We start from the raw sequence: 9818 nt of genomic DNA, 5'->3' as shown, positions 1-9818 counted from the left end.
TCTTGTTCCTACAGCTGAATGTTTGAGCTTCACTGTGCATGAAGATTTATGTGCACAGTTTGACACTAGAAAGATGTTTTCACATTCTTAGTAGAAAGTAGAAAGTTTATCTGTGCTCATAGAAAGTCTGGTTTTAAGGGGCGGGGCCTAACAACATGATTTGTGGCGTCACAAATATATTAGTGTGATATAGAAACTGAGAATGGACTTTACAGTGAAGTAGGAGACATCTTGTGTCCAGCAGGATTTTTTAATAAGGTAGATGGAGTAGGGTTTTTAATATGGAAAAAAACCACAGACTTTTCTTTTGTTGAGAAAAACAAACATATCAGATTCTCGTTATTATTCCGAGAAGACTATTTGTAGATATGTCGTCTGGAGGGGATCTTTAAGTGAAGATGTTTATGTGACTTGTAGTTATCATGTGTATGGCGTTATTAGTCAGCTAGTGTGTGATTTTAACTTATACTAATGTTACACTACACCAAGAGGAATATTAATGACAATAACTTTTATATGCTAGCTAGCACACCATTGTTTTTTTACATTGTTAACAGTGACATCATTGGTGGAAAAGTCCAACATCCAGAAGTAAAAGTACAAAATTATTACCAGCTAAAGTTACTTGAGGTATCAAGAGTAAAAGTACTAATTTTGCAGATAATCAGTCTCTGTGACTGATACATTATTATATGAGACATTATTAGATTGTTAATATGTATGCATAATTTTACTCTTGTAGCTAGCTGCTCGAGGTAGACCTACTATGTGGTGACGGCAACACTGGTACGCCCCAAGGAACTGTACTGTCGCTGTTTCTGTTCACCCTCTACACCTCTTACTTTTGCATCAACTTCGGGAACGTTGCTATCTACAGAAGTTCTTGGATGACTCCTCCATTGTCGGCTGTATCACAGATGATAGGAAGGACGAGTACAGAGACCTGATTGAGAACTTCATAGGATGGTGCGACAGAAACCACCTACAGCTCAACCCAGGGAAAACCAAGGAGCTGGTGGTGGACTATGGTGCAGCAAGAGGCCCCTCAACATGTGCAATAGGCTACTATGGATGTTCTACCAGTCTGTAGTGGCCCGTGTCATCTTCTATGAGGAGGCATCTGGACTTGTGGTGCAAACAAACTGAGCAAGCTGGTGGGGATGGAGCTGGACAGTGTGGATGCAGCGACTGAGAAGAGGATGCAGGGGAAGCTGAAAGCCATCATGGACAACCCCTCTCATCCTCTCTACGCTGAGCTGAGGCAGCTCAGGAGCACTTCAGCCACAGACTGATCCAGCCCCGTGCCCCCGCTTGGGAGGCTCATTTGTGCCATCAGCCATTCGACTCCACAACGCCACAGCACACTAGTACCGCCTACCCCTACTGACTGAGACTGTTAACTCTTAACCTGTTGAGCACAGCTCTTTTTTTGCACAATGCTTCAAACATTGCACATGTACAGATATACACAGGCATATTATATTCCACTTTATTGTATATAAAGTATATATTTTATATTTGTATTTTATTGTATTTTATTCTTTCTTTACTGTTTCCAATATATTCCCCTGTGCTGCTGTGACAAATTTTAATTTCCCCTACAGGGGATCAATTATCTGTCAGGTTTAGTCCAATAGTTCCCAATCGGGATCTGAATTGTACTACAGCACTGAGCTAAATTTGTTACATTCCACCACAAGTCCTAGTAAACTCTGTAATAAGTAAACAGAAAAACAGGGACTGTGTGGGACTGCTGCATGCACATGGAGGACCTTTGAGTTTACAAAATGTCCAAAGCAAAAAAGGAATATTATTTCAATAGAAATTGTATTCCAAAACATCTAGACAGCAAACTGTAGTAGAGGCAACCGTGTATACTCACAAGGATATACCTGCACAAGTTCACAGTACAGTACACTACCATTCAGCTCCTCCACCTTTAACAGAGGCTGGCATCAGTCATCAGCATCATATCTGATTACTCTGTGCAGGCCGTTAACTTTAGCGTTGCCACATCCTAGCGGCTTTATAGGCTATAAACTCCCAGAAATATTCTATCACCTTTGCAATGAAGGCTTAATGTGGTCACAGTTTTTACTTTCTATAAAGATTTCAAGCTTTTTTCCTACAAAGTACCTTTGCTGTGCTGTAATTGTATCCGTCTGGATTCAACGGTTCCCAGAGGGAGTTCATTTAGTCTAGGCTGCTGGGAAAAGAAAGTGAGCCAGGCAATGGATTGTGTAGTCTACAAGACTCACCTTCAGCTGAACAAGTAACCGAAACTGCTGCTGGAGAGGCATATGGGAGAAACGGTTCGACTTCAGTCAGGCTGTCCACACGCTCTGATTATTAAGTAAGACCAGGTAGGCATATTTCTATAGACTGTATGTATGTACACAGTATATACATACATACATACTTACACACATCTGTATATTACAGATATGCATGTATATATTTGTATGTGTGTATTTTTATTTTTGTGATGCACAAGCATGACAAGAACATTGTCATGCTTGTACATCACAAAAATAAAAATATACCAGTTAAATTAATTAAACCTCTTTGGCTCTACGGTGGTGGAAAAAATATTGAGATCCATTGCTTAAATAAAATTGGATTTATGACAGTGTAAAAAATACTATTACAAGGGAAATTCTGGATGCAAATAGGACATCTGTCATTGGTTTTCAGAATGATCCTGTTATAAACTGTGTGAGTGTTAGAATATAGACTTTTTTTTGTCTGTTTGTAGTGCTAGATAAAAAGTCAAGTGGTCATCAAACTCATCAGGATTCATCTGGGAACCAAATTTAATAGCAATCCATCCCTTTCACAAGAATAGGAGCCAGTTCAGTGTAATTGATATTACTACCACTAGGCAGAGCCCTAAGCCTTCCTATAATTCAGAACATCACGATCTAACCATAAGCTCATGCTTGTTATTGTCCCAGTGATCGTGCAAGGGAAGTTACAAGCATTAAACCTATTCCTTATCCTCATTGAATGTGTATATTATTATCAAACGAAAACAGACTTAGGATTACGACATACCCAATAGATATGTGTTTCTTTTCTATGTCTTTCTACATTTCTGCAACATATACAAATGTGTTTCCATGGCTTGTTGATGTATGGGGTTTTGTTTTACACCTTGGTCAATTTATAAAGTATCCGTTGTGGTGTAACAGGGATCTGGGGGATGAGAGGCAGTGGAGGTGAGAATGGGGTGAAAGGGACAGCAGATGGGTGCTGAGGGAGATCAGTACAGATGGACAATAGGTGGGCAGTATGGCGTCTCAGCCAAGGACATAACAAACAGTTAGGAATGCTAGGTTAGTGCACCCAGACAATATTCAAATATATTCTTCAGTTATCTTAATAATAGCTCTACACTGAAGCATGAATAATGCAACATAAAACACATGAAGCATAGAAGGAAGAGAAATAGATAAGTTGTTGATATAAAAATTAGTGTGACTCTGGTGAGTTAGATATGTGCTAAAGATTATCTGATACCCACTATCTCATTTATTATGTCACATGAATTCTCTCTCTCTCTCTCTGTGTGTGTGTGTGTGTGACAGAGGGAGAGAGAGAGAGAGAGAGAGAAATAAAGAAGAGAAACAACCCATTTTCCACCCCGCCCAAGTAAGTCATCATTCCTCTGTGATTCATTGTTAAATTGAAATGGAAAATCTTAGCAATTCAAATACAAAATGAGAAAAGTAGGATTACTATACTTCACACTCAAATACTGTACACACAGTCAGTTTATGACAGGCAGGCTATGCAAGGATTGTTTGGATTTCTTCCATAATATGTCAGATGTTCAGAATGAGTCTTTGAGTTTTTAATGTAATTATGTGAAATTGAAATCAGGCAGAAAGTTACATCTGCAAAATAGATTATTTTTCAATCTTTCACTGTGTTAGTATTGCATTTGACAGCAGTTGATGCAGTATGAGTTAAGGTGGGTAGGAAGCGGGTGTACCCCTTGAGAGGACGTTGGTTTAAGTCAGTCAACTCAGTCATAACATACATATTTTAACAGCAGTTACACTTTTGGCAAGTGTTAGATTCCAGTTAATTACACATAACACTTTAGGTTCTCTTTATTTGAGGAAGGAAAACCATTTAGGTAGACGTACACATGCAGGAGATACAACAAAAATTCTGAAAGGTGTAGTTCACATCAGAACTGAGCTAAAACAAATGGTCATGAAGGAATACCCTGAACATCAGGAACCCACTAGGAAGGAAATCCTTCTTACAGGAACTGCTAAACAAAGATAGGAACGCTTATTGAAAAAAACTCAACTGGAAAAAAACACAGGAGGATACATCATGAGCTCAGGTGGTGAAGATGCACTTTACAGTGCTACAGTAGTTTCTCTCTTTAGTGTCTTTTTGATTTCCTTGGCACAAGGTTAATGTGTAGTGTGTGCAGACTAGAAAAGCCAGATGTGTTATGTGTCACACGTGCTATGTCTTGGATGCCCTTCAAAGTTAAGTCAAAAATGCTGCCAGCAGTCTATCTGTGCTATGGTCTGTCTGAGACGCCTGTGCATGGTTTTGACCTCAGAACATTTCAAGTTGATTTTCTGATGACTGCAAAAGAGTAAATAGGACTTAAGAAATACCCAAACAAGCCCAACTGTGAATTTTTGGACCGAAACTGATGTTTTCTAAACCACTATCAGAGGAATAAATGCATAGTGTATTTAAAATATATTAGTTTTATTATTTATTTATTTTAAAATTACATTTTAGACACTAGCTGTCTTCTGGACAAATCATGGCCGCTTCCAGGGATCTTCACCTTGCAATGGTAGAGAAGCTTTTTGTCCACGTGACCCTGGGAGCTGTGTTGTTGAAGGCAGCAGCTGCAGAGAATGTCTTTGTTGCAAAAGTGAAGGTCCAGACTAAAGGCATTGACCGTATGACCTCTAGTTGAGAGAAACCAGGACCTGAGCCTGAAACCTGGCCTGTAAGTGGAGCACCTGGCAGCCTAGCAGTGATGCATGGTGCTCCTGTAAACATGAACTCAAATAAACTAATTTTAGTTTATACTACATACTGTACTCATTTAACAAAAAGACATGTCTCAACAATAGGCGTTCAGCATGTATTCAATTTCAAAGGTTCACCTCAGAAGCATTTGAAAGAAAAAATGTAGTACATCCTGTAGCATACGGATCACATTAATATAGAGCACTGTTATGCTTTGATAGGGGAATACAACAATACCTACCATTCTGCTGTAGTCATCTTTTCTGTGCCAACTAAATGATCAACTTTCATCTGATTGTACAAGTTTCTTTTGATTTTTGCACTCCATACAAAATTGACCTGCAGCGACTGATCATGTTAGGTAATTCTGGTGTGAATAGAGCACACACAATTGAGGGGGAATGCAGTGAGATAACTGAGTAAATTAAGGGGGGGAAAAGTTCAAATCCCCATATTCACCTGCTCGCCATATATAGTAAAAGAGTCAGGGCATCAAAGTTTTCAAGTGACACCAGTTGGAACAAGATATTTTGCATAGTTTAATGAATGTGGCAGTGTCCACTCTCCCCTGGTTATATACACTAACTAAATGCAAGGTAGGTAGTGAGCGAGCAGCATAGAGATTACTTTCTCCTCGCTTTAAGAACTATTGAGACAGCCAGAGATTGAGAAAAAGAGCGAGAGGCTTTCTCCATCTGGGTAACATTATTCAGATTCCTCAGTGTTGGATATTTGATGATGCTGGCAAAGGAAAGAGAGTGAGGCGTGGAGGCAGAGTGAGGGAAAATGGGGTGAGAGGAAAGATACGGGGAGGGAAACCTGAGGAGGGCGCTGTTCTCTCAGAGGGTCGATATGGCCTTGACTGCACTCCCCAAAAATGTCTAGAAAAGGGAGGGAACCGTAGAAGTGAGGAATCTGATGGCCCATGCATTATTGTGTTAAAGCTTCATACCTGCAGAGCTATATTATTTTGTAAGATATTTCATCAACAGTGGAAGATAGCACGCGGAGACAGGCCGTCTTGCTGGTGAAACACCCCCATAACTCACATCCCATGTGAATCTGTCTCAGCTTGTGGGAGAAAAGGGAGGGAGCAAACTAAACAGGGAGGGTAGGCAAGAAAGAATGTACTGAGATCTCATCATGTGATTTCAGTTTTTTTTCTTCTTCACTTTTTATATAGCTGCACAGTGATTACATGTTTGTAGTTTGGGGCTCTTAGCAAAATTTTCCAAACCCTCTCAGCTCTCTATTTCTCTGGCTTATTTTCCCTTGACTTTTTTTTTTTTTATCCAGCTGTGTGACGTGTGAGAGGAGTTCCTGCCCTTGTTTCATGCATTGTAGTTTAGAGGGAAGGAGAGGGACTCACCGAGAGGCGGACATTTACTTGACCTGTCAAAGGGAAGATGAATTGAAGGTATAAACAAGGAGAGACTGTTGGTGTTTTGGCCTGAGTGCGTATGCTTTGTCCTCACAGGGGAGCCAGACGAGGAGGAGGAAGGACGTGGAGAAAGAGACCAAAGCTGAGAGAAAGTGAAGTGGAGGGAGAGAGAGAGAGAAGAGGATAAGTTACCTAATTTTGTCGCCTGTAGGCAAAAGTGGATGAGGAGTTACAGTTGAGGAGTGACACGGGAGGAGGAGCACCAGCCTGGGGGGGGGAACCACCAGTTCAGCCTTCTTCTAGCAACAACGGGACAGGATGAGGTACCAAGGCAGGGTAAGATCCGGACTACTATGATGCTCCTTGATGTGTTTTCATGTTTAGCTGCACACTGACAGGATTTTATATGTGTGTGTGTGTGTGTGTGTGTGCGCGCGCTTGTGTATGCATTATCATAGTGAAGCACAAGATCCGATCAACCATTTCACTGTTTTCACTCATGGAGGGAAAAGCAAAACAGAACAATGAGTCACTTGGAGATTTATTTTTTTTCTGTGTATGAGTCAGTGTGTATTTTGGTTTCTGTGTAAGCTTTAACCCAAGCAGTCCAAAGAGGATGAACTTGGTATTTTTCCACCATATCAATTACTGGCACATCAGTGGTAAAGAGCCAGCTGTGGTACCAGAGCAGCTCGCCCTGGGACAGAGTGGTGGGGCATGCCTTATAAGGAAGACAATCCGAATGTAGTCGGCCCAGCAGAGCTTAGTCATGGGGCCTGGAGCCAAGTACCACTACTGTTAGGTTAGCTTACTCGCTGGTTGTCACTGCTGCTGCACGTAGAAACCTGCAGCTTTCACCAAAGTTCCCTCGGTACTCCGACTCAAACTCCCCATAATGCACCCAAGTACTACCAAGTCAGTGAGATCAGACTCTCGCTGCTGTAACAGCCGAGCCTCAGGTCAGTTCACAAAACTGCAAGGATTACATTGTATTCTGGTTATATCTCCATCCCACACCTGTAGCCCTTGAGGTATCGCAGCCCTCAGTGTCTCCATAAAAATGATTTTCGCATCCTTTAAGATTTCCTCTACCACAGCAGTGGGTCTGTGTTTTGGATGAGGCTTCTCATTATTAAAAGTGATTTCTGGGCCAACTCATGACTGCTGAGAGAAAACAATGTTTGCTATGTTTTTGAGTTTGTGTTTTGCTTCTTGGAAAGGCTGATCAGTGCACATGTAATGCTGTCTTTCTTAAGCAGCAGAAAGAAAGATTATCACACAATGTTTCAGACACTGGAGCGGTGGACACAAACACTGTCAGCACAGCAGCTACTGTACATCTTAATAACACCACATGAAAAGTATGAGATCTGAGGCAGATGGAAAAATTCACGCCAAAGGAGTCGGTTACAGTTCAGAGCCAAGTTGTGCTGGTCATTGTCATCCACCATGAAAGGTTGATGTGTATGCTAAACACATGGAGGTGCTTTCTAAGCTTCATACTAGTGTGCAAGCCCCCCTTGAGCTATGTGACATTATGTAATAAGCTGCAACCACACACACACACTCATAAGGGTCAAACTAAAGGAAGTACATATTCTTGTGCAATTCAACTGCACCTTCATTGGATGTCCCACAACCTAAAGCTTATTCCACTTTTGCCACACAGGTGTCATGAATGTAAGTGCAAATACATTTTTTGTTCATCAGGCATGCAAACACACCTCACACACCACAATCCATCCTCAGTAGTGGATATAAAAGCATGCATAACTGCTGACACCCACGTAGAAACATTAAGTGGCATCCACTGAACGCCTGCCCTGAACCTGACCCTAACATTCCTTAGTTGTATCCTTTGGAAAATCTGACTGTGAACTGCAATTACTATCTGTTGGAAGCCCACCTGCAGGAGTGGGAGAACAATACTCCAAGGTGAAGCAAAGAGGAGGGGGCCGCGGTGGAAGTGTCCAGTGACTTTCCTTTGCTCTCCCTTCTTGGCAATCTTCCACTGTTGTCCTCTTGTTTTTTTAAGGATTTTCCTGCATCCAGTGTTTAAAGTTAATGACCTTTTACCGGCGTTATGCAGCCAAATGAGACCCTTGAGAGGCTCTTGCATTCAAGAAAAACAGAAGTCCTGTGGAAGTCTATCCCCTTTGTTCCACTTGGTGCTAGTTTTTCTTTTTTATGAATGTTTAAAGGAAAAACAGCAGGGTGGCTTTTCTTATAAATGTATCTGTGATATCGAAGATAGCGTGCAGCTGGTTTTGCTGCAGTGTAGTGTATTGATTACACACTGAATTGTGTGTCTGGATATTTATCATTGGTAAGTATTGACTGCTGCCATTTTTATCTCTTTGTATGTTTGTGTGCATGCCTGTGCGTGGGTTGTGTGTAATATCTCACTGTAGGGCATATCTGAGAATTTTACTCTTAATTATTTCCTGTCTGCACTATGATGTTTGTCATCACAGTGGGGTTGACATGTACACACACTTTCCCAGTGGCATAGGTTAAATCCCGTCTGGTGATATAGAGCTGTGTGTACTGTACATACACGATAATACACTATCTCCCCGTCACATAATAGAAGAGTCTATCTTGTCTGTTTATCATTTGGATTCGTTAAATGTCTTCATTGTTTAATCTTGGCAAGGCTCGGTGGAACTGTTCTTACTTTGTATGTTTACAGAGTGTTGTTTTGGTGATGTGGTCAGTAAGTCTCGAGTCATTTGCCGTGATATTTTAAAGATAGTGTCTCCCTAATACGTATTGTCTCTCTTCATAAATAGATTCTATTTTGTAATATATTATGTGGCAATGATTGGACTATTAAGCACCAGATGTTAATTCTTTCATAACTGGGTGAATGTACCATGCCTCAGATGAAATGGGAATAGGTCTTTTGCACCCCTTGCTGGTCAACTGTGTAGTTACATCTACTGCGAGGTCTGTGCACTGCTGCTGAACTGTGGCAGGTGCTTCATTTCTGTACTTCTTTATAATAATGCTCCTTCTCTCTCTGTCTGCAGGAAGTGGATGTCGAAGGAAGAGTGCGCCTGGTGATGGAGAGTGCCCTGACTGCCCGGGACAGGGTTGGGGTGCAGGACTTTGTCTTGCTGGAAAACTACAACAGTGAGGCAGCCTTCATAGAGAACCTACGGAGACGATTCGGAGAAAACCTCATTTATGTAATAAAGCCAGTTTTCTTCTTATGTTCCCAAACATTTCAGTTGGTGTGGTGAGACATACTTTTTATGTGTTCTAATATTTTGGCTCAGACATATATTGGCTCAGTGTTGGTGTCGGTGAACCCTTACAAAGAGCTGGAGATTTACTCCAAGCAGCAGATGGATCGCTACAGAGGGGTCAGCTTCTATGAGATATCGCCTCACATGTGAGTCATTTTATGGTCCTTAGGCAT

At 41.2% G+C, this 9818-nt stretch overlaps 1 protein-coding gene across 2 annotated transcripts in view; it reads left to right on the top strand.

Annotated features, from left to right (window-relative positions):
- Positions 1 to 6193: 6193 nt before the first annotated feature.
- Positions 6194 to 9818, top strand: part of myo1ca (myosin Ic, paralog a) — a 16114-nt gene continuing 12489 nt past the window's right edge. Inside the window, exons 1-4 of one of the 2 annotated variants that reach the window (XM_035666075.1) lie at positions 6194 to 6430; positions 6606 to 6730; positions 9427 to 9585; positions 9676 to 9791. In XM_035666075.1, coding sequence (XP_035521968.1) covers positions 6713 to 6730; positions 9427 to 9585; positions 9676 to 9791 — 293 coding nt within the window. In that variant the 5' untranslated portion in view covers positions 6194 to 6430; positions 6606 to 6712. Of the gene's footprint in view, positions 6431 to 6605; positions 6731 to 8571; positions 8721 to 9426; positions 9586 to 9675; positions 9792 to 9818 lie in introns of those variants that run through there. The other variant, XM_035666076.1, reaches the window with a different exon arrangement.

This window comes from Morone saxatilis, unplaced genomic scaffold (genome assembly GCF_004916995.1).
Source record: "Morone saxatilis isolate NCDOM2014 unplaced genomic scaffold, NCSU_SB_2.0 Contig20, whole genome shotgun sequence".
Taxonomy (NCBI): Eukaryota; Metazoa; Chordata; class Actinopteri; family Moronidae; genus Morone; species Morone saxatilis.
This window is presented reverse-complemented; position numbering and strand designations above follow the sequence as displayed.